The sequence below is a fragment of the Pagrus major genome, chromosome 17 (assembly GCF_040436345.1).
Source record: "Pagrus major chromosome 17, Pma_NU_1.0".
NCBI classification, from domain to species: domain Eukaryota; kingdom Metazoa; phylum Chordata; class Actinopteri; order Spariformes; family Sparidae; genus Pagrus; species Pagrus major.
Window position 1 is genome coordinate 26,152,047 of NC_133231.1, and position 25,069 is coordinate 26,177,115.

Sequence of the window (25,069 nt, forward strand, 5' to 3'; positions counted from 1 at the left end):
CTATTGCAGCACCTGACCCCGCGTCTCTGGTAGTTTGAGGGCCAGAAAACTGCCCGCCGCCAGCGCCCCCGAGGCAAATAGGATGGGCACCGCCTTGGTGATACCAACGAACGAGGTAAAGATGCTTATTCCTAACACAGCCGCTAATTTACAGAGGGCGTTGAGGAAGCCAAATGCCGTGGTTCTGAGGAAAGAGAGGGGACAGACAAAGAGTACAGAGTCAGAGTCAGTCGGCCAGAGAAGAAAAGCAGTGGAGTGATACGGCAACAGAAGATTTATCTTTCACTTTGTTTCCTAAAACAGACATTTTCTTTCTGAGATGAAATGTTAAGCCAAGTCTCTAAACTTAATCTGTGTTTAACATCATTTTTGTAAAGGCTCCAGGGACTCCATATGACCACAAGGTGGCGCTACATCCTCTAAAATGAAAACTCAAACGCTGATCTCACAGGGACAACACAAAAGATGCATGTTTTTGCTGTGGTGAAATGTCTGAATTAGTTTGCATTTCAATGAATTAATCAACTTAGTATTTGCAAACTCAGCTAAGAGCACATCCTACTAAAGCCATTAGGCGGCAACAAGACAGCTAAATGTCTTACATCACTTGCACTACCAATGATTTCACCCCACAATGTCATCCATCCCTGGAAGCCAACCAATCAATGCAGGGCAACTCTCGTGACGTCATTCACCACGTCATTCAGCACCACTGACCGCGTCTTTCCAGTGTCAAGGAGATTTCAGGGCATGCCTAAATTGCCTACCTCTTGTCAGAGGGGTAGAGCTCGACGGTCAGCACATCCAGGGCGTTCCAGGAAGCGATGCTGATTCCCCCGAACAGGCAGAGCAGAGCAATCATGGCTGATTCGCTGTTGCCAAAGGACAGGAAGAAACAGCTGATGCAAGAGATCACACTGGAGCCCGCTGGAGAGAGACAAAGAAGAGGGAAAAAAAGAGAGATGATAGAAAAATCAGTGACGTATGAAGAAAGGAAGGAAATCCTGCTTGTGCCAACTAATAATTAGTTTTGGTACGTCACTTCAAACTGTAATATAATCAGACCCGACAGCACACGGTCTCATCAGCCTGAATCATTAGTCATTTATCACTCTACAATAAGATTTGTGAGTGCACTTTAAATGTGGGCTGACCTTGCCTATGTGTCAAAAGAAAGCATTACTGGCTTTTGTTTATTTTTTAATAAAGTTCCTCGAGAAAGATTCCCAATAATTAAAAGTCTCACCGGGAGATTCGCATTTTTATCAAACTTGCTCTGCAGACAGACTTCAATTAATTCCATGAAATCACACTTCAGACTCGGGCTACTACAGATAAGAGGCACTCTGATTCATACCACATAATCTGATATTGCCGTGTTGGTGTCGTTTCTGGAACACCATAAGTAATGTTGCTCCAGGACCTTCATTGCAACAGACCGCTCACATTTTCATAATATCTATGCTTTGCTGCTCAGGAAAAAGAGGAAAAATGGAAAATGGGAGAAATTCACGTTTTAAGTGAATTTAGTCTATTACAACCCATATAATCTTTTCCTAAACTGAAAGCCCTGACAGTATTTTTGTAGCTTAAACTTTAAACAAACTGCGACCGAAAACTGGAGAAAAAAAAACAAAAAACAGATGACACTCACATTCACAACAGCTTGCTCCAGGTGTGGCCACTGTGTCATTATTTGAATTAATGGTCCTGAATTAACTATGACGTTTCAGGAACAAGAGCAACACAAGTTGCTATGACAGCTATGACAACCATGATTACACGATTGGTCAGCTGCAATGACGGTTGTGGAACAACTTTAATTATGATGTTGAAGGCACAACACCAACACGTCAATATCAGATAAACCGATTCATTTCTGTGAAAAATGTGTGAACAACTATACTGTCAAACTCTGCTATGAGGAGGACACCGAACCTGAACATAGAACCTGTGAGGTCAGTAGTAGCTGCTGAACTATCCTGCATTTTTAATCCTTATTAATCAGGGCAATGGTAACTTAGCCTAAACCTAAACCTAACCCAGTGTTGTTGGTACAAGTTCTGTCTTCTACCAGCCCCCCCCCCCCCCCCCCTCTTTAATTTGCAAACTGTGATGTGGCCCAACGCTCATGTTACCTAGCATCCTCAGCCGTCCGATCTTGTCCATTAGCAGCGCCGAGACAATGTTGCCCGGCAACACGGCCAAGGTGCCCAGGAAACTGACAAAGTAGACCATGTAGGCATTGTTGTCATCACTGACGTCACTGAGCAGGCAGCCCTCTTTGTTGTGCAGGAAAGTGCTGTTGATGAGCTTGCAGTTGACCAGCCTGTACTTGAAGAGGTCTGAGGCGAAAGAAGGGAGGGAGGGAAGGATGGTGAGAGGGGGGGGAGACAGAGAGGGAGTAGGGTTGAAGAGGTTGATTAGCACAGTGAGTTTGTTGGCAGAATTGAGGGAAAGATGGTTGTGAGTAATCTGGTATTAATGTTGCACAGGCAACTATAACTACAGTATAATCCCTTACAGTGAAGGCTTTGAATGTGAAACACCTGCAGCAAAGTTTGGTTACCAACAGCTTAACATCATGAAAGCAACAAAGTAGACTGGATCAGAATGAATGGAAGAGGACGAGTGGGGAGAGAGTTACCGCTTGACAACAGATTATTATTTCCTTCAAGGAAACAAAACATGAAATTTCCCTTTTTGTGAAGACACATAAAGTGACTAATGATGAATGCTTTTGCTAAACGTAAGTGAGGCATTACCGTAATGAACTCTGAAAAGGGAAACAATTTGTATAAAAGTAAACAGTCATCTTAAAAAATTACATGCAAATGACCATACATTTTTTAAAATTCAAATTTGTATTAGTGTGCGGGAGGAAACCGGAGCACCCGGGGGAAACCCACGTGGTCACAGGGAGAATCACAAATCTTAAAGCATCTGATATCACATATACTTTAGTATCAAAAGTCCAAGTAAAAGTACTGTATAAATATACATATTTACATGTATATAGTGCATATTATGGGTCAACTGATTATTGGCCTGGCTGATCACTGGATCCCATATTCAGCATTCAGCAAAAATGAGTCTAAACACAAACAGCTAAAATATTGCATCTATCTACTGTATCTGTCCTGTATCTACTAGTGAATCCGGTTTGCTCCAGAAAAATATGCTCACTGCTTTTTATGAGACAGTTTTTTACTCTATAATATTTAAATATGCTAATATTTTGCCTGAAGCTCTGTTCCACTATCTGTACTGTATACTCTGTATTCCTTCTTTTGTTCATCTTCCTGAAGTCCTCTTCCATTCGTAATGAGAAGCGTTTCCTTATCTGAATCAAGTAGCAAAGGACAGAGGGTGTTGTGTGTTGTGCAGGTTGTAAAGCCCTCGTAGGATGCATTTCAACCAATTTCAAATCCCACAGGTATTTGATCTTCCCAATTACTGACATTTTACTGATGAACTATGAAGAACAGCCCTTTTTGTCTCAGTTCATACAGACGAACATGATGTACAGCCCAGCTGCATTTTCCATTTGGTTTGTTCCCATCGCGCCGCATTGTGATAATAACGAACACTATGGCAACTATCACAAAGCCTTAAATTCTGAACGGGGAGCCCAAAGAGCAGATTAAACATTAATAAGCAAACAAGTTTCATAATCCCATTCTAACGAGGAACTACTGGCTGCCACTGATAGCAGCTGTGAGCGACTGCCTGACGTGCGTTAAGACTGCAAACAACCGACAAAGCGAGCGGGAGGCCCGGGCTCATGTGTCTATTGTGTGCAAGTGTTTGTATGTGTGGACACAGCTGCTCAATCTACAGCGGACAGTGTCCTTTTTCTGAATGCATGAAGATACATCGGCTTTCTGCATGTGACATTTTTCGTGTCATTTCGGAGCAGAAAATCAATCATACAGTTTGAGATGAGAGACAGCTCCGCAATTTTAAAGCTGAAATAATGGATGATTCAGCCCGGAGTTGCTAGGAGACATTGCAGTTCGTCTGCTCTGCTGCATTTGGTGAAGAGCCAGTCAGTCAGCGGAGAGGGGGGAAAAGTAATTGAGCCATTTTCACAAACAGTTGGAGCTGACTTGGCTGATCTTTTATACATCGGAAGAGGGAAAGGAGGAAAATACTGCGTCCACGGCTTTTGTGTGGATAATATATTGTACTAAAAGTCTTAATATAAGCGACTGCACCGTCTTCCATCCGTCATGATACTCGATGATAAAACTGAACTCACACAGTCCTTTATTAAGATTGCGTTTGTAGCCAGCAAACACAAAAGAAGAATGAAACTGTGCCAATACCTCTACTTAAAAGAAAGTTATTTATAAGGAGCTCTTTTAAAGCACTATAAATAGCATACAGAGAGTAAGAACAGAGAGAGAGGAAGGGGAAAGACTAGCTCTAATTTAAGCGTTTTTCAGAACATAGTTTATTCACTTTTTTTCAGGCTTGACATCAATTTCAAATCAAAGAAATCACCTACAAACTGATGTAAGTAGTAGAAAAATGTGTCTATGATCCAAAGTGTAAACCCACCGTGATTTCACTCATTGAATTGTGGACTACCATTTTGAAGCCTCAAGTTTGATGTCGCCATCTTGGTTTTTTGGAGCCGGAAGTGACCATATTTAGACAAGAGGAGCTGGGGAAGATATCCTGATTTGATATGACATGCCGTAGTCGCGTCACAAGGTAGCTGTGTCCTAAAGCATACACTGCTTTGTCCTCTGTTTTACTCTAAATGACCATAATTCACAAAATGAACATCGTGCTGTGTTGAAGAAGACTTGAAACTAGTGACTGAAACCATAAACTCATTAGGAAACTGTTTACTGAGGGAATAAATCATGCAAGCCTCTTCCTCTGTTTATTTGCTCGCACCAAGTTTCTTTTTCATCCCCACAGCATATCTTCCACTCACTCATGCATCCTGATGTTTTTGCTGTAAAATTGAAAGTTGATGTTTACAGCACAGCTCATAATCCTTTCTCATTTGTTAGAAATTATTTTCTCTTTTCCTCTTTGCTTGAGCTGTGTCGTAACAACGTTGATCCAGTGGTGTTCACTGACGTAAGGCCATAGTTCCCCACCTGTTTAATTTACAATCATACAGTGTCAGTGTGTGTGTGTGTGTTTGGTACCTGTATTATAAAAGAGGGTGGCGATGAAGGTGCAGTTCTTGAAGAAGGTGTTGCTGGAGGTGATATCCTCAAAGTAACACTCCTCAAACAGCGAGTCCTCGAATACCATAGACCTCATTCTCAGGTTCATAAATCTGCGAGTGATTACAGACAGGGACGATGGAGTCGAGAAATGGAGGGAAAGAAAAGATGAATAGATGCAACATGGAAGTGGACCGAGACAAAAGAAAGATGCAAAGAGTCTTTCATCACAAGGGGGCTTAAATTATGGGGCTGTCAGATATTCTATTACCATATTACTGTTTGAATTTTAAGGACTCAAACCACAAGCAGAGTTCAGGCTGAAAAGGCAAGGTCAAAGGAAAAATCAAAGACAGGCTTGTAAAACATAAACAAGCCTGCGGGGCTTTCATCCAATCAAAGCAATTTTGGGAATAAAACATTTGCTGAGGCCTCATTCATATTTTCATCATTTTTGTTGTCATCCACCACAAATAATTTACACTTTATGAATAAATTCATCCGCCAAGTACTGGAGATAAAACATGAAAATTGTTGAATATCCTTGGAATAAAAGGTTCCTGATCATCATGTTATTCAAAATGAGTTTGCTTTCATCTGACAGACCGGCTTGGTCGGCTGACTCACTTGTCGTTGAAGTACTCTCCCTGGCGGTGAACCTGGTTTTCCAGGGTGAAGTTAAAGGTGACGTGTTCCACTTTCTCCTTGACAAAAACCTTGGTGCGTGAGGAGTACTCCTGCTTCTGCAGGTACTTGATCATGTCGGGGAACCACACTGTCAGACCGTAGTAGCTGGACGAGGAGGAGGAGAGAAAGAGAGAGCGCTGCTGTCAAAGAAAAGATAAATACACAGTAACAGACCGACACAGGAGAGATGATGCCTCTATCAAGGAGGCACATGAGCAGTGAGGCTGTGTGCGTGAATACTCCAGGGAGACAGATATAATGTATTTGTAACATCATTAATCTGTGCACTATGTCTTACTGCTGGTCTTATTTATGCAGCATCCGCTATTGTGCCCTCTGGATAAAAATGTCAGGGACATTCAATAAATATGGTTTTGTAACTAAGCACAGTAACACCTGTACGGAAAGTATAAGAAGCAGACACCTCAGCTAATAACTAGTCCGGCACATAGCCACCTATTAAATGACAAATTATTGTTTTTACGCTGTGGTTTTTGTACTGATTTAACAAACAAGGTACAACATGTTGGTTAATGAGCTTTAGAGGTGTTACTAGGTAAATTAATAAACTGCTGCTAGCTGTTTTCCTTGTTTTCAGTCATTGTGCTAAGCTAAGCTAAAAAGCTGCAGGCCCTCCCTTCATATTTAGTATACAGATCTGAAACTAGGACAGTTATTTTGCATATTATTTACTTTATCAACACCTGATGAGCTTAAAATATGATGAAGAAAAATTCCTATGTTACATACCCAAGAGTATAAATGCTGAGGGATCTGAAAATGTCTTCCCCCACCGTAAGTTTCTAAACTTTCTATTTTAATCTTCTGTGCTTCTGCTTCTCTGTTGTTTACTTACCTGTATTTGATTCTGCCCTACAAAGAGAGACACTCGTGTGTATCAGCAGCATTATTACAAAGTCTAGTATTTCCCTGCTGGCCTCATTACTTTTAGTTCAAAACTTTATAGAAGCTGCTGGATTATTTGCTCATCTGGAAATATGAACCTGCTGACGAGCAGCCTGGCCTCGTCATGCCAGCAGATAATGTTGAATATGAGCAATTCCTCTGCACCCTGATTACACACAGCTACCTGACAGTGAGCTGTTAAGCCAACAAACAGCAACCAAATACTGCTGTGATCAACATAAGCCTGGTCTCTTTGGTTGCAGCAAATAAATGGACTTCACTGACGCTGGCTGTGTGTATTGTAAGTCCAAATAAAACCCAGAAACACCTGCCACGGTGCACCGTTCTATAAACTAATATTACCTGAAGGACATGGAGAACCACACAGCCATCATCATGTAGGTGGTGCGACGGTACTCGGGAGAAAAAACAGTCAGGAAATTACTCCACACCTGAAGGAAAACACACAAGGACACAGAGAGATAATCATAAATATATAGTGCAGTCAAATACAAATTCAACATATATTAGAGGTCTCTGGAAATAAGTTTCTTTCCATCAGCTGCAAGAAATAAACACCATGTCCTTTTCCAGACACAGAGTAAACAAACTGAGACGTCCTCAGCAGCACAAGCTGAGAGACAAACACGTCCTGTCACTGAATACACACCGTCCACAAAGACACAGAGAATTATGACAAATAAAACCTAAAAATGTCGTTGAGGTTCTGACTAAAGTTTGTGTTTACAACTGTTTGTCGAATGCGCTCAGTAATTTTATTTGACACTAATTTAAATTAAGACTCCTTCAATTATCTGTTTATGATGCTTTGATAGTTTGAGTTTTCCTCACTTCTTATCTAACTCTCTTCAAGAAACCTGGCTATAATCCCTGTTAGAAAGAACAAAGTTGGTGAAACACACTGCGAGAAACACACGCAGTTGAATGTGAACTACTTTTATAATGTGAAACATTTCTTGTTTATCTCCCACTTATATCCTCTTGTAGTTGAGGAGCTTTATGGAAATTAACTCTACAGTATTTAGGTCAGATTTAATTCTAAGAAACCAACATTTTTATACAAGCATCCACAAATCATTAGTCCTGATCAGTCCTCAGTGTGTTGCCTTGTTTAAGTGTACAGCTGATATTAAGACATATCGAAACAGTGTAATAAAAAAAACACTGAACGTTTTATCACCTGATGGAAAAGTGTAGTGAGCTTTATCCTCCATTTCTGATGCCAGGCGGCACCATCGCCCAGGTCCACCAGCTCGTCCATCTGCTTCACTGTTTTGATGGTGGTCACCTGGAAACAACAGCACAATCCCACAGTACTTAGATTTATCTGCTGTGTTTAACTATTATCAATTTTCTTCATCTTTCCTTCGCAAACTTGTTTTTATCAACCAAATTTTTCACACTTGATTTACAAAAATGTGGCTTTATTATTATTATAATTATAATGTATATTATAATACACAGGCTTTGATATTTATGTGATGTCAAACATACAGAGCTTATAATAAATCAAACCCTTTTTCATCACTGCTTCATTTGTAAACATTTGCTTTGAAATATTACAGCTGCTCAGTGAAATTGATGGTCTTCACATATTAATATTAATATTAATGTATAAATCACAGCTAGTAAATAAGCTCCATCATAACGACACACAACCCCTGAGACAATAAAAAGACTCCATCCCACTCACAAATGATATAACGATAGGCTACTGATCTGCCTCATGTCTCACCATTAACACGGTGATATATCAAACACGGCCAGTTATGATAATTCATTTTACTCATTAATGTAATAAGAGGAGGTTATAAAATATTTTTTTATTTAATTATTAATATGAACTTCGTGGCTCGAAGCATTAAGAGATTACAGCACTTTAGAGAGAATCTGTTTTAACTCATTAATATGCAGATTTATGCAGCACAGAGCTCAGAACCTGCTGCACTGCATTAGCCTGCAGGCAGACACAACGCGCTGCGTGAGGGTGTTTTTCCTGCAAACAGACAATAGTGACAATAGGATTCTTGAGGGCGACTCACAGAGAAGACCCTCTCTGGGTAGCCCTTGGCCCTCATGTTGGTGTCATGGACCTGCTTCAGAATCATCCACGCCTCGTCGTGTTTCCCATTCTGGGGGAGGAAAACAACAAAACGTATTCACATGTTAGTCAGCACTCATGTTGTAGCAGCTGGAAAAACCTCAGGAGGGAGGGGTGACAGGTTTCCAGCAGGTGGCATGAGCCTCGAGTCACTGTCATTTGGTGATTTGGTGATATAATTTGATGTGGTTACGATAGCTAAAAATGTATTTTACGAAAAGCACACTAGACATTCACAGACCGTCCTGTGAAAGATTCCTTCATGTATTCAAAATTTCACAACCTTCTTGAATATGAATCATCTTGAAAGTCTTTATCTATAACTCTTCTGTTTACTTTTTGGCGTGTCAGTATTCAAAATATACTGAATATGAATAAAAGTGCAGCAGTGCTTTGTGTAGCCTTGCTGTTAAGTCTACTACAGGATGTATATATGCACATATTTATTTATCTATTCAAAATATTCTGGAAAAGTGTGTGAGCAGCACTTTGTCTGCAGCGTAGCATCTTCCACTCATGTGTTCGGTCTTCCAAGGCTGTTTATGCATTCAAGAACTCAACATGCATTTAAATAATGTCTCCACGAGTGTGAGTGCGGCGAGAGCTGACAGGCTGACCTCCAGGAAGAAGCGGGGGCTCTCAGGCATGGTGGTGAGGGCAGAGATGGCCGCCACAGACGGCAAGGCACACACCAACACAAAGACACGCCAGCTGTGGAACTGGTAGGCCGAGCCCATCTGGAAACTCCAGCCTAAATGAGCAGAGAGAGAGAGGGGAGGTGTCAGAGAAAACGAGAGCTAAGAGGCAGCTGCAGGACTCAAGAAGCTTCCACTACTGACACTGTGACGCTCTGGCTGTCTGCAAAACTGCACTGCAGTGGCTTTGTTGTATGTTTTCCACTTTAGTTAACCAGAATACTCTCCTTTTGCAAATATTACATATCTAATTATCTACAGTATATGCTAATCAACGGCTATATTGAAAATATTAGAGTTCCTAATCTTGAAAATATAACTGCTTGAGATCACAGACCCTCAGTGGATGAAGGTTGTGTAGCACGATCATATAAGTAGAGAGACTCATTATACAGTGGGTGTTTGATTTAATGTAATGTGAAGAAAAAGGCCCTGCAGAAACATTTTGATGATCTCCCTCAAAATTATGATCTCCCTTAACAGCTGCAGTTTGCTTGCAATTTCTATTCCTCAGACACACATCTGAGAGGATTCGGTTTTCTGTTAGTACAGCGAGACCGACACCGCTGATCAAATCAGCTCTGATTAGACCTAACCTGCTCAAGATAGCTGCTGGGGAGTAAAGTAAACAAGTTGAAATTAAGGTAACACTTGTTTTACAACCCACTCAAACACAGCTTAAATTACTGAAAAGCCACTAATGTACTGTAGCCGACCATATAGTGATGCATCAAGTAAGTAAAAGTAGCAGTATTACAGTAAAAAATACTGCATTACAAGTAAAAGTACTGAACTATTACCACCAAAATGTATGTTAGAAGTTTAAAATATTAACTGTAAACGTGCTCCTTGTGCAACATGGCTCCAAATTAGGGCGTTATATTTATTATATAATATAATTTCCACTAGTTTATATAAAATTAGGCTGTTTTACCTGCAAAAATTAAGTTGATCATGTGTTTTCTACAACAAATGTTAATCTGTAACGTAACAAGTACCTGTACCTGTGAAAAGGTTGTGTGTAAATATTCTTACTTTCCATCCCTGTCAAGTGCAAACAGCCACGGCAAAATGACAGGATGTTTAGCTAAGTGACTTGTATACGTATTGCTTCAGACAATGATTTCTTGACTGAGTGATCTGTTTGTTTTTCTCACCATAGTGTGGGATGATGGCCCAGGCCATGGCGGAGGCGTAGATACCACCGATCATCCAGAACATGCAGAGCCAGCTCAGATGCTCTCCTCGCTTCTCCTGGGCCAGGAACTCAGAGTAATAGGAAAACACGATGGGGATGGAGCCGCCAATACTGCGGAGAGAAGAGAGAGGCAGGAATTGTAAACGGAAAGACAATTAAAAGAAGAGCGAGAGAAAGGATCCATATGGAGGAGAAGCAAGTGGTGGGCGAGATAAGAGAGAGGAGAAAGAATGGAGGAAACATGAAAGGATGAAAGATGACAATGGTAATTTAAAATGGTAGTGAAGAGAAAAAGAAAACAAATTAGGTAATGTGAAGTAAGAAAAGACAAGACAACAATACAACAAAGGGAGCAAGGAGGGAAAAGAAGAAAGACGAAACGCATTAAAGGAAACGGTTTTAAGATCTTAAGAGTGTGAGACAGACAATTGAGCAGCTTTGTAGTTAAGAGTGAAGATTAAAGTCCTGAAAGCCTCCATTAAAGTCAGAGCTCACTGCAATCCATGGCACCATCTTTACGGCCTCTGTACATGTTTCCATCACAACAATTTACGATCAGATGGGAGCACATTCAGACCGAGAGCTCTGCAGTCCAACAGGGGCAGTGTTGGTGATATAATGAGTCCATTTGGAAAAGTTTAAAGTTCACCGCACCGCAAATGGCAGCAATATCCATAATGAATAGGCCACTATGCTCATTTCACAAGAACAACAGAGACTCAACAGTTTCACAGTCTGCAGATTCTTTTTAATCGTGGATAGCAGGCAGGGAAGAGCAGCTACACTACTGAACTATTACTGAAGAGAAACAACAAACAAATGTACTTAATTGCACGCAGGATGTAAATTAAAGAGATTAATAGGTTGCGCTGCCAGATTCCACTGTCATTGCAGAATTGTACATTGAAAATAAGAAGTCTGTTTTGGTCTTAACTTTTTTGTCTTTGGTGATAACCGACAAAAATCTAACTTGATGACAACCAGAAGTGGATCTAGTGTAATTAAAACTAGATCAGCTAATATTTAATCTAAAACATCTAAAACCGGGTAAAGGTCATGTTTAAAGTCAGACCCCAACAATCAGAGCAAGGGCGGCCATTTTGCTGACATTTAGCCACAGCCACCAGAAGCAGAAATAGCCTTAAGAGACCAGAATGTAACAAAGCCACAAATTATTCATTTCAGGCTGATAGTAGCTACATTTTCATGCCTTTTACACCCAACTTTAATTGCAAGTAAATAAAACAGTCTGAAGAAAATCTAAACATCCTGAAATGCAACAAATCTGAGGATGGATTTTATAAATATAAGCGCAGTATTTTTATCTGTCGTCTGACATGTGGCATTGCTCTGGCTGTCAAGTCAACTGATGTACCACACTGGGTCGTGACTGTCTCATTTCAAGCCGTGCCTGCTGTGTCTGTGTGTGACTCATCAGTCCCCTTACCCCACACCAGAGGCCAGGCGGCAGAAGAGGAAGGAGACGTAGCCCTGGACGAAGGACGAGAAGAAGGCAAACACGCTGTTGATGGAGAGGGAGATGAGGAGGGTCTGCCGTCGGCCGATCCGATCGGCCAGGCCGCCCCACACGAAGGCCCCGACCATCATCCCCAGGTACACGATCAGACCTGAGGGAGGAGGGGGGGAAACAAAGCCATGAAGGAGAGAGGGAAGAGGAGAGAGGAGTGTGATGGGAAGAGATTATGAGAGAGGGGAAGAAAGACAGAGGATATGATAATAAGGTGTTATTCATCAGTAAACTCATTGATATTACCCTCACTTCCTCTCTCATTAGATTTCCAATCCCCCAGTAAATTAGCTCATTTGGCGGCTTTATTGGAGTACTGGAGTATTTTGCATAACCCACAAAACAGAGAGAGAGAGGAGTGCAGCATAATCACCTGAATGCTGCCGCAGCCGAGGGGTGATGGGGTCAAGATTATAATAATAATCACCTTCTTTGTATAACAGTTTTATAAAAATGATGCACTTGAGAAAAATAACACAGGACAACAGAAACAATTTGGACAGTGGAAAGAAGTTCACTCCACAAAGAATTCATTAAAAACACATTAAGAGAAAGAGGGCTTACTGGAAAATAGTTTAAATTTCAGTTGTGTGGAGAGGAAGTCACAGGGGTGGAAAAAGGCACCAGCCATACAGTTGTATGCCATGGGGTGTTACAGTGAAGAGAGGGAACTTCCCCACATTTTGTCCACTGGAAGGGCGCCCCAGAAAGAGCTTCATAAATCCAGGGGCTAGGCAACAATATCGTCTGGTGAGCACAGATAAATACATCACTTTACATCACCCAGCCTTATTTAAAATAAGCGCTCCTCCCTCTGTGTTTCTGCTGTTTACCTCTCTCCTGCTGGTGCCATGTTTGTTCTCTCTCTCTGTCTGTTTGCATGGTGATCATCATTTCCCTCCTGCTGCCAATCAACCTCTCAATCAATCACTCATCAAGCTCCGGCAGTATTATTATCCCCCGGCTCTTTGCCAGATCATTCACATTGCCGATGTGGCACTAATGCTACATCCAAGTTGAAGTATAGCTACTATTTTTACTCCTCTTGGCCTGAATCCTCTTTAATCTTGTGTTTACCTCTCCTCAGGTTTATCATGCCCTCTGTCTACCTGCCTCGCCCAGCGTCTGCCAGTCTGCCTTCCAGCCAACAACTCAGCTCTCTCTGCCTGCTCGGCTCAGTCGTAACTCTGGCTCAGCTCACCTCCATCTGTGCAACTTTTCAACAAATCCACATTTGGACTATTGCTACCTGTGTGTTTGAGACCCGCTTTTGGGTCCAAAATTACAAAAATCCTCACAAATCAAACTAAAAGTCAGAGTCAGTCAAGTTGTGTGATTGCTTTTGTTTCTTCTAGTTACGGTCTGGCTGCAGCATTTTGTATTAGTTCGAAGACGTGAGCAGGCTCAGGCAGTGAAGCAAAGAGACCAGTAATTTAATTTGGGGAAAGATGAAAGCATCAATATATTTCTCTCATGAATAAAAATGTTTCTAATCTAATTATTTTGAAAATGCGGTTGATTATACATTAAAACAGGACTGGACTACTCTGTCTGGAAAAGTTCTACATTTTGTGAAATATTTGCTTTCTTGCGGAGAATTAAATTACAAGATCAATCAGCCTACAACTCCAATGTCAGCATGCTAACAGAGTCAGAGCTGGGTATGACGCCATGACCAGCGGAGAGATGTCACTGTTGGGTAGATTACATTCATCTAAAGATGAAAAGAAACACTTTTGCTGAAAATGACAGCAGAAATAAACAAGTTTGCCGATTTTTCACATCTCTGCACTGCAAATCAACCACCAGTTGTCTACCCGGACCTGTGATTCTGTCTATAGAGACAAAAAAATTAATAGACATGTCAAACTCTTCCAACCAAAAATAAAATTGGAATCAAAGATTACTCCTAACATCTTACAACTCTCTTTCTCCCTCTGGTATCATCTCTTGACACATTATAGACTGACTATCCTGGGAAAAGCCGGTGTCTTCTCTTCCCACATCAGGAGGTGGCTGCCTGGGCGCCGACAGGCTGATAACAGAAGCAAACCTCACTGTTGTCAACCAGTCTTGTGATTGGAGGCGCTAACATGACTCGCATCTTCTGCACTTCTCCAAGCCGGCCTCTCTCTGTATGTCTCTCCAGCTTTCTTTCTCCCTCTGCGGCACTGACGAGGCTCCCACACACACACACACACCAGTTGCTCGCTTGCAATTGCTGCCTTATTGACGTCCTGTCAACAGTCTTCACGCTGCCCGAGCCTGCAGTGACACAAGTGATTGGTGCCATCACTCTGAATGATGAAGGAGGAAAAGGCCGGTGTACAGTGCCAGGTCCTGACATCTGTGTTTAAATATCGTTTCCAGTTTTCTGCATGTGAAAGATAGAAGCTCACATCTATGCTCTATTTTTTTTTTTTAAATAGGCAAATCAAACACAGTGTGTCCACCTCACAGGCATGCATCTCCACTGAACCGACCTCATTACTGCAGGTACACAAATGGCTGATCATCTGACAAAACAATCTCCACTCAAATTCCAATTTTACCAGAGCTTTTAACCAGATATCAGCTGAGATCGTATTGTTTTCAAGGTCTACAAGTTACTCTAACAGTCCTAAAGGTTTTCAGAATAATGAAAAGTCTGAACGTCCAGTTATACAAGAGACCAGAGTAGAACGACAGCAGCAGTCGCCCAAAAACAACAGCATCTGTTTTTGTTTACGTGACAAAGCCCTGTATCAGCTGTAATAATGGTAATGGGAATAAAGGAGGAACTAATGTGATGATATTATAGAGTGACAAAGCACTTGTAAGGACAAGAGTGACATGGATGGGATGGGACAACAAAACATTGAACGTGGAAACAGAAGATCTCTGATAATTTCCTGTTTCCAGTCAACATTGTGGTGTTTGGGGGTTGATGAAGATCCCCTTAACTGTTATTTACTTGCAATAAATATGATCTTTTCTATCATTTCATCAAAACTGTAAATTACCATTTGCAAATATTAAGAAGGCCTCCAACTTAAACAATAAAATGTGTTTATCCGTGTCCTCTACAACGACACATCGAAGTGTTTTCTGATCAGACACCCTGATCAGCAGGACGACATCGGGAGCCTGTTCCTATGAGGACTGTTACAAATCACTGGTTAGATGTGTTCAGTGATCTGACAATGCCATGGTTAAGTTGGGTTAGGTGAGGAGACTAGATCCAGGCAGTGGCACATGTTGGTTTGTTTAGGTTTAAGCACTAAAACGACTTTGTTAGCTTAAGAAAACGATCCTGGTTTGTGTTAAATTAACTTCCTCAATAAGGTGAGGTGGTTCTGGTTAATAAATAAGCAAATCCGTCTGTGACGCAACATTGAACAGCAGGTCTTCTGTATGAAAGTCAGACTCACTACACCATCCATCACTGTGACTTCCACACCCTAAATTTCTGCCAGGCCATATAAACTTCCTGCATCAGCACTGGACATAAATTATGAGGTGCAAAAACATTAAATCTGTAGTAAGTAATCTGAAGTAATTCTGAGGCTACTGGGCTGGATGAAGACCGTGTGATACAGACTAAATCTCAGAGACACCTGACCTTGAGCTGAAATGTTTCATCACCTGCAGCCGACCCAAGACAAGAAATAACTTTCAGTTTTATCTGTGAGAGTTAAAAGTTTGTGCAGTGGTTAGATGCCGATTGTCACTTGATTTTATGGTAAGATTCACCAGTAGGAAGGCAAATTTAAAGCAGATAATAGCACTTAACTATCTTCATTTTCACTTTTAATGGCCTTGCAACCTGAGTTGGCAGAATTTTAACAGTTATCTCCAACTGTTGACTGCTGCTCTTTACCTCAAAGGCGCAACAATCAAGGAGGCTTCGAGCAACACTGAGGGCACTAGTTGTTTCTCGACCCCGTCACATCAGAACGACTGATACCACTTTCTGCAAATGGCTTCATACAGCTAAATGGCGTGAACGAGCCAGACACGCGGTCAATAAAACTCCTGTTTTACATCTACATAGGCTGTAAAAATGGTCTGTTGGATCAGCGAAGATAATCCATCACGCAGTCCTAACAAGCTGACTGCTGGGATGATGAAGCTGCAGTTAGAGGGAGAAAATGGCAAGTTTAGCACTGAGGATGGATGATCTTAACTTGGAGGAATATAAAGAGGGGTGTTCCTTTTCTTTTTAGATGAAAAGACCTTTTAATGCATCGATAAGTGTGTGTGTGACTCATTCCCTCTGTCTGTGTTTCTCTGTTTAAACACTGCAGTGCTGAATTTTGGAAGAAGGTGACTTTCAGTCCGTTGTTTGATTGATTGCAGGGAGTTCTTTGTGTGCAAACGTTGGCGAGATTTCATCATCCCAGGTGTATATGTGTGTGTATCATAAAAAGTGAGTGTGCAGTTTCTCTTTCTGAATGTGTGAGCATGTTTGTGTCAATATTCCCTTTTTGTCACATACTGCAAGTGTGTGCTCGTACTTTGTCATTATGTGTGTGGGTGTGTGGGTGCTTATCTACATGCGTTCCACCCTGCCAGGGCAGAGAGACAGCTGTGAGCCGCTCCTCCTGACAATACAGCTCAAAGCGGCAACACTGAGCCAGTGATGATGACTGGGCTCAATAGCCGTCGCCGCAATGCAGCAGCGTCGAGGTGGAAGGACTGACAGACAGAAAAACAACCACAGTGACCAGGATGGGCCATGGAGTCTCTTCTGAAGCCTCCCTTTAAGGGGCAGTCTGACAATCTGACTTCTGTGCTGACCACTGATCGCCGTCTCTCCCTCTCTATCTCCCTCTGTCGTCACAGTCAGCCGGCTCAGGTTAGGATCAATTATCAGCTGCATTTAGCTCAAGGATGAATTATGTCCTGATTCATTTTACTCATCTGATGGGCAAAAATAATTGATTTGGAGACTAAGTGCAAGGTTTCAAAGCTAAATTTCACTGTCATCAATAAATGCAAAGCACTTTGTGACTTTGCAGTTTGGCCACTAAATAACAGCAATTAGGACTTTTAAAGAGAGATTAAGTGATGAGAGTGTGTGAGTTTTTTAAATGTCACCAGTTTGACAGAACATTTTGAAGCTTATCTCAAAAGAAGAGGGAGAAGGAGAGTACATGTTTGCCCTGAAAAGTATATTTTAGGACAGACGTCCTATACAGTTACATAAGGGGATCTCTTGGGACCGTATTTGTACCTTATGTTCACCCATGAAGGCACAAAACATTCTCTAATCTAAGAGACAAATCTGTAGCAGTACAGCCTGAACTAAGTAAGGTTATTTAAGGTGGCTGGAGTCAACATGATCTTTTCCTTACCTTCACTAAGTGTTTTCTGTGCCTAAACCTGACTAGTACAAACATTGTGACAACATAAATTGAGACACAAAGTCTGTACATATCCATGGTTTGCAGGGACATACGTTTCCAGCATTTATTCTGGCAATCGGGTTGAGTGGTCAGATAACTGAACAACCAGACAACCTTACCAGCTTCCCAACTGCCAACACTGCTGCTGGGTGTCTGAGGATTCAGGAGCTCCGATCAAGATGCTCTTTCAACTGACTTCAACCTGCAGTAACTGAGTTTCTTGACTCATACAGTAGGCAGAGTGGAAACACAGTGTACACACAACATGGACATGATATCAACTTTTGATTATTCTTTGTTGGTTCATCACCACAAGCGACTGGTTTCACATACACGTAGTCACAAAATCTATCCTAAACCACTTGAATACAGGAGTTACCATCCGGGACTGCAGTTGAAGATGCACTACAAACTGTAAATCAGGGGCTAAACTGGGGTAAAATGCCAAAAAGAAAGCAATTTAAGTTTGTGGTAAACTTTACAATCTTTTAAGGTATATTTTTAATGACTAGCAGTACACAATTGTACTTATGCAGCCGTAACAAAACTGACATGCAAGAAAAGTTACCCATACTTATATATTGTACTCTGTCGCTGCTACAACCCCGTCGTTTTCTAAACTGTTGTTCTGCTATTTTCTGTTTTTATTGCCATGAAAAGAGCAACAAGGAGATTCAAAGGCCCCAACAAGGTTTGAGGCTGACACATATTCTGCCAACAAGGACTCTGCTCCCATCTTCTTTTACATTTTAAATCATGCAGCAGTAGTAAGCTGCCAAACATTGATTCATGTTGTTAGTATTTGGTATTCGTATTATATTAATATTAAAATTTCACACAGTTTCACAACTAAAATGATGTATTTTGTTCCTCTTGGTGGACTTTGGTGGTAATGTTTTTATTCCACTGCTTTTCTCTCTTTAGATACGAGCTGTTTTTAAAGCCCCTCAGGCTTTTATCGTCTGTCAGTATCAACATTTGTTTCATATTTATTTACAGACTCCCAATGAATTGTTACACCTAACAGCAGGGGACGGGCAATAATACAAACAGCTACCGCTTCCTCTTCCATTCTTTAATAATTCATAGTATTGTGCAATGTTATGAGATACTGTGAAATCTCTTTTTACTTCAGATGAAACAGAGGTATTCAGAGAGAGAGAGAGATGAGCAGAGGGTGAGGAGTCTTCATACAGCTGAGCACCTCAGCGCTCTGGAGAGGAAGTGGGGGGAGGGGAGAGAGAGAGAGTGACAAAAAAAAGAAAGAGGAGGGGAGGATGGTGGCCTGTCTGCGCTGTGACAGAGCTCCCAAAGGCTCCAGGGTAGTGTGTGCGAGTGTGTGGTGTACATGTGTGTGGATGCACATGGAAAGAAAAAAAGCGTGTGCCACTGCAGGGTCGTGTGTCTGTGTACATGGGTGAGGGAGGGGGCAGGGCAGGGGGCCACTATTAATAGCCGGTTTTCCCTTTTCTGCCAGAGCGCACAGGGCTTTTTGAATGAGCCGGGGGTTGAGGCACTGGAGGAGAATGCAGTCCCTCATCAGCTGACTTGGCCAGTCAGCCATTACACTCCTCTCACTGCTCACCACCGAGAGCTGAAATATAATAGATATAATTGTTCTGCAGCTGCAGTCTCGCTCCGTCACAGCGAGGGCTGTGATGTGAATGCAAAACAAACACTGCAGCAGCTGATTAACACACTTCAAAGGGTGGAAGAGCTGAACTGTTACCTGCATACGATTTGACACAAGGACACCAGCACCCTGAATTCACCTTCAGTGGTTAGTGCAATGCAAAGTCACTGTTTGTGCTCATTTAAACGAAGGGAAAGCTCTTGTTTGTGTTGTATTAATGCATCTATTAAAGGGGTGTTTATTTGTGGCATGCAAGTTTGTATTCTATTAACAGGCTTTATTATTGTTGGTTACTCTGAGGTAGGGCTGCACAATAAATCCAAAATCCTTATCAAAATCTGCCAACATGTTCTCACTCCCAACTCATCGAATACAGGAGCTTGGTCATTGGCCTTAAGCTTCAAACTATGATGCTCTACCAACCCCTCAAGCATTAGTTTTGCACGTGGAGGGCTCTGCGGACAAGTTAGAAAAAATACTTAATATTTAAAATCCTGTTAGACTATCAAAAGTGACACAGTAGGGCTAACTACAGCATCAAACTTATAAGCATAGCGCCACTGACTAGGCTGCTGTATTTGATGTGTTGGGAGTGAGAGCAGGCTGCAACATTGAAGTATGGCTAAGTGCAATATCCAAATCAGGGAAGTTGCCATTTTTCGACGAAGAAATCCAAATGAAGCCAGCACCAATTTAAAAATCCTGATCAAATATTATGGGGGAATTAACTTTTACACTTTTAATAACACTTCTGTGGAAGAAAGAATTACAGAAACAGAAGCATCTGTTGCCTGAGAGCTTGCATATTTATTCTCAGATGTTAGCTGAATACTAATTTCCATCTGCAATAATGTGTACCAAAGTTTCACTGTTCAAATAGCTAATTATATCCGGCATGCTACAGAATCTAACCTGGTTTGCCTACAGCCTCCTCTTCCAGCCTCTCCCACAGGAGCCAGTAAATCAAACAGACACAGGTAGTTCTTCCCTTTCCACTCTCTCTTCATCCCGTCTGCTTCCCTTTATTCTTGATCTCAGGTCTCGATTCCGTGTTCATTAAAAGGCCAAGGAGACATTACAATACACAAAGGCTCCTTTTAGCCTCAGGAGCAACTGTGCAATAGCTAATTGGGCATGTAGCCGCAGTGCACGATTGATGCAGTCTCCTGAAGAATATCTAACAGAAGTATGGCTGGAAATTTCAAAATAAATAGACGGCTTTTTTAAGCACATATACCAGATCTTTCTTCCTCAAAATTGTTGCAGCAGGCGGAGGCTCCACAGTGTGAAATCTACTTGACATTTAGAGTACTTATGCTTATGCAGCACTTTTCTAGACATCTCTTTTGTGTGGCAGAGCTGCTGCATACAACAAACCCCATTTTCTTCTCCCCATTATGGCAAACAGACCACGCTGCAGATGCAACCTCTGCAGCCTCACAACAAGGGCAAATCAATGACAACCGCTCAGTGCTCCTCTGCTGCCTGTGAAAGTGCCTCCTCCACCTGAATGTGCAAAAACGCTTCACCACAGGCATCACTGCTGTCATTAGAAAGCCTGACTCTGGTGTTTCTGCTTTCAATTTCTCTACTTAACTTGAAGTTTCTGTTGAATGAATATGTGATCTGTGGTGTGCACTTACAACATCTCTAACAAAGTCAAAAATGCCTGGAGATCACGCTCACACTGCACACACATACAGTTCAAAGGTGCATGCACAATACAAGTTTAAGTGGCTGGCACTATGACGGCAGTGGGAGCTACATTTAGACCCAGTGGAGAAGAAGAGGGTGAGGGTGAGGGTGAGGGTGATGGTGGGGGTGGGGGAGAGAGGACACTAGGAATCATGGGATGCAGAGAAGCATGAGCAAAGGAGGCTCTCTAGCATGAGTCAGGCGTGTTGCGTAACAGGGAGAGGGGAGGGAGTCAGGGCCGGGCGTGTCTCCCTACTGGCTCCACAGTGGCATGACACAAACCCAGCCAGAGAGAGGGGAGGGAGGACGGGAGAGATGTAATGGACCAGAGGTGGAAGTAACTGAGTATTTATTTAAAAGTAATGTAGGTTCAAATTTGAAGGAAACAGCATACTTTTTACTGGATTATAGTCATACAAAATCAAGTTTTTTTGTTGTTTTCTTACTTCTCTGTATTTCCATTTCTTTCCTAATCACTTTCCTTTTATTTTCTTCAGTGAACAAAACTGAGACAGCAAACTAGTATTAGCAATTAGCATTCATTTACAGTCATGTCTCTGGACACCTAATGAATGTAAGTTCAATATCCACTCTCCTTTTAGCTCTGTTTTTGGTCTCCTCCACCCACTCAGGGAAACATCTGATTCTTTAGCTGCTAAATGCTCCACTACGTTCACCAGCTAGTCGCCCACTTTGTCTGTCTGCAGAGTACGTAGCAACAGTAGCACAGTAGCAATTGCTAGTGTTGCTGCCACGGGAATAGACACATACACATCATTATGAGTACGACACGCATGCACATACACATGGAAAATCATCATGGCAGTATGAGCAGACAGACACATTCCCTCACACACTGGCAGCTCACTGTACATGTCGACTCTGCAATCCATACCTTGTCCTGTGCATGGACCACTAGGAAAATCACACAACCCAGTAACCAATTAAAGGCATGGATGCCTGCCAAACGTAGCTGAGAGAGTGTGTGTGTGTTTGTACTTAATGCATTTTCCTGTGAGCTTATGTACGTGTATATACCCTTATTTCCCAATAAGTGTAGAGTATTGCCTGATTGTTAAAAAAAAAAAGCGTGTTTGTTTGGCACAACTGCAAATAACCAGGATGGGAAACAGGGACACTGAAGCTGAAAATAGAAGAAATGTCCATGTGAACATGGCACTTGACCTCTCAACACTGATGCAGCGCTGCAGCTCACTGACCGGCAGCGGACTGAGCTGAAAAAGAACAAACTGTACTTTATCAGCAAAACCTTCTTTCTCAAAGGTTGAAAGAAAATCGAGTACAAACTGCGACCTTCTTAAAAAAAGAGACTCAATCTGAATTAATTCAGCAGAGGACGTCAACAGTGATAGAGGTCAATGTTAGCATCAGTGTTACTCAACAACATCCTTCCATCCTGAATCTATGACGCTCATTTTGAAATAGCACAGACACTCGATACACAGGCACCCCCATCTGCAGGGAGACGATGTTCATCGACGTGGCAGCGGCACAGTCGAACAGTCAAAACCCCGTGAGTGAGTGAGTGAGTGCGCAGGCAATTATGTAATTAGATCTCATCTAATTCAACAAAATTAAATAATGTGACTGAACACTGAGGCCACGTTGAGATTTTAAGCTGCTGTCGCTAATATTTTGATCTCATTCTTCTGTTTTCTTCTCCGTATTTCGTTCAATCTGTTTTTATGTTTGATTAATGTGGATTCAGCAGCATTTTTAGTTCAGCCAAAATAAATCTGAAATAATCAGACTAAACTGAAGTCAAAAATTATTGACAGATGATGTTTGTATTCAGATCGGTTCGTTTCGGCCTGCTGTTCGCTCTAATTGGTTACGTTTTGCAAATCAGGACATTTCAGATTGTAAATGTCCAGTTCTCTACATTCCCCCATAATCCCTTCGTCTTTGAACAACCCGCCGAGGAATGGGTGTGAACTTTACAAGCTGTAAAATGCCAAGAATGATTGACGTCTACTTTCCACAAGTCAGCTGGACAGAAATATCTCACTGTGATGTCAGACTGTCTTTATTTCATCCACTGGAAGAAAACAAGCAAAATGTCTCTCCGTGTATCTCTATGTGGAAGATGAAATACATATTGTACGTCAGCTCTACAGTATGTTTGGATTTGTTATCCCCAGGAGACCTGTGGCCCTGGTGCACGGTGTCCTTGCTGAGCAGCCAATGACAGATGGCGAGGCAGGTTTGGACTCTGATTGGACATTGGCCCTAAGGATAGCAAATGATCACGAGGTCTTTGCCCATTTCACAGCAAACAGAAACACAGACAGCGTATACTGTGAGGAGGCAAAGGACCAAGACACAGTTTGTGTGCGGATCAGCTGGGAGTTCGATTTAAAATTCTGCTGCCGTTCAGAAGCTGCACGGTCAGTTGAATCTTAAATAGCTGTAGCTCCTCTGCCAACGAGGCTGTAGAAAAGCAATTACTGGGGGATAAGCTGTAAAGGTAACGGCTCAGATAAGACAGAGATAAAATGTGAAGCGGTGGCATAAACTCCCAAAGGAGGCACAGAGACGACAGTAAACAGAGAGAGGGTGTAGGAGATAGTAGACGAGTTGAAGGAAAACAGCTGCTCAGTGGCCAGAAACACAAGACAGTTGATACTGCAGAGTTCTCATGTGTGTAATCCCTCCTCCCATGTGTTGTTAAAGGGTAACTCCGCCAATTTAACACATTAAAGTGTGCTCACTTCTTGAGGTCTTGAGGAGTACTATTGAAAATGTAGTATGAAGCCTTTTGTGGCTCCAGAGGAAGCTGCATGTAATCTGATAAATAGCCTCCAGTTATGTCACACAATGACTAATGCATTGTGGGTAATGTTGACTCCTTATGCACAGTTTGATACAGCAAAAATCACCTTTTTTATGCTACGCATTCTTGTTTCGCCTCAAAACTGATGCCTACATTACCCACAATTCAACTTAGCCACTGAGTGACATCACTGGAAGCAATTTATCAAATGCAGCTTCCTCTTCCCCAAGACCTGTAAACACGCTTTAATGTGTAAATCGGTGGAGTTACAATTTATTATTCTTTCTTGAAGCAAGAGACTGATATCTGTAAATCTTACCCAGCATGCCCTTGTTAGGCTCAGATAGACACATGTCCTTCTCTGCGCTGGGCAGCACGAAGCCGACCACAAAGATCTCCACGCCATCTGCCATCAACGCCAGCCCCAGGACAAAGTAGAGCGTCCACTGGAACTTCCCGTGGCCACACTCCTGCAGGATGGTCTCGTACTGCTGGGCCAACTCCTCCTGGTCTTTCCTCCTCTCAGCCTCGTAGGCTGACGTATCCCTGAATTGCTGCGCCTGGGCGGCTGTCACGCCATCCAAGCTGCCAGTCTTGCCCGAGTCAGCCCTCGGGATGCCCTGGTACTCCCCTTCGTAGATCTCATCATCCTCGTCGTGTCCTTCAGTGGAGTCGCTGTGACCTTCATCGTCATTGGCCCGGCTGTCATTGCGGTAATATCCACCGTCGTTGCTCGGCGCGCCGGCGTAGTCTTCATCATCATCTTCCTCTTCAAACCTTTTATAAGAGCGCTTGGTGTACTCGTCGGCCATTTTGTCCACACCGCGCCCCACCTTCTTGCCGACTTGTTTCTTCGCCACTTTGGCAATGTCCTTGGCGCCGCGGATGAAATCTTGGCGGCCATCTCTGTAACGCCCGTCATCGTCCATCTTGGATGTGGAGGTTGTGGTCAGTTGCTTCTAGGACTGGGAGGTATCAGGAGCGGCCCAAGCACATGAGTGTGCAATGGGGATCTCTGTTAGCAGATGAATTCAGCACCACGGACAGCTCCCTGCTCCACTGCACTGCTGCTGTTGGGGTTTGGCCAGCGTGCACTCGGATACCAGATCCTGAGAAAGAAGCAAAGGAAAGGGTTTGTGTTAGCATGATTTATCACACTAGCAGTGTTAGTACATGTGAAGAAGGAAAAAGGAGAGAAAATAAGACTGATTAACACAGAATCCTTAAAATGGCAC

The 25,069-nt window shown here is 42.3% G+C and overlaps 1 protein-coding gene across 1 annotated transcript; it reads right to left on the reverse strand.

Annotated features, from left to right (window-relative positions):
- sv2a (synaptic vesicle glycoprotein 2A) lies at positions 1 to 24,763 on the reverse strand. The gene is made up of 12 exons (XM_073485692.1): positions 24,154 to 24,763; positions 12,245 to 12,425; positions 10,757 to 10,908; positions 9,522 to 9,655; positions 8,846 to 8,935; positions 7,984 to 8,091; positions 7,146 to 7,234; positions 5,817 to 5,981; positions 5,169 to 5,302; positions 2,139 to 2,345; positions 768 to 927; positions 1 to 184 (listed from the first exon to the last, which is right to left on the reverse strand). The coding sequence occupies exons 1-12, from the start codon at positions 24,761 to 24,763 to the stop codon at positions 1 to 3; spliced, it is 2,214 nt and encodes a 737-aa protein (XP_073341793.1).
- Positions 24,764 to 25,069: the final 306 nt, after the last annotated feature.

What these genes read in the sequence shown, in the direction of transcription:
- sv2a (XM_073485692.1), bottom strand. Translation starts at nt 24,763, where the DNA reads ATGGACGATGACGGGCGTTACAGAGATGGCCGCCAAGATTTCATCCGC. An exon ending in GCCTAACAAGGGCATGCTGG is followed by an intron (nt 12,426 to 24,153) that starts GTAAGATTTACA and finishes CTCCTCCCTCAG; the next exon opens with GTCTGATCGTGTACCTGGGG. An exon ending in CACCCTCTTTTATAATACAG is followed by an intron (nt 2,346 to 5,168) that starts GTACCAAACACA and finishes CTTTCGCCTCAG; the next exon opens with ACCTCTTCAAGTACAGGCTG.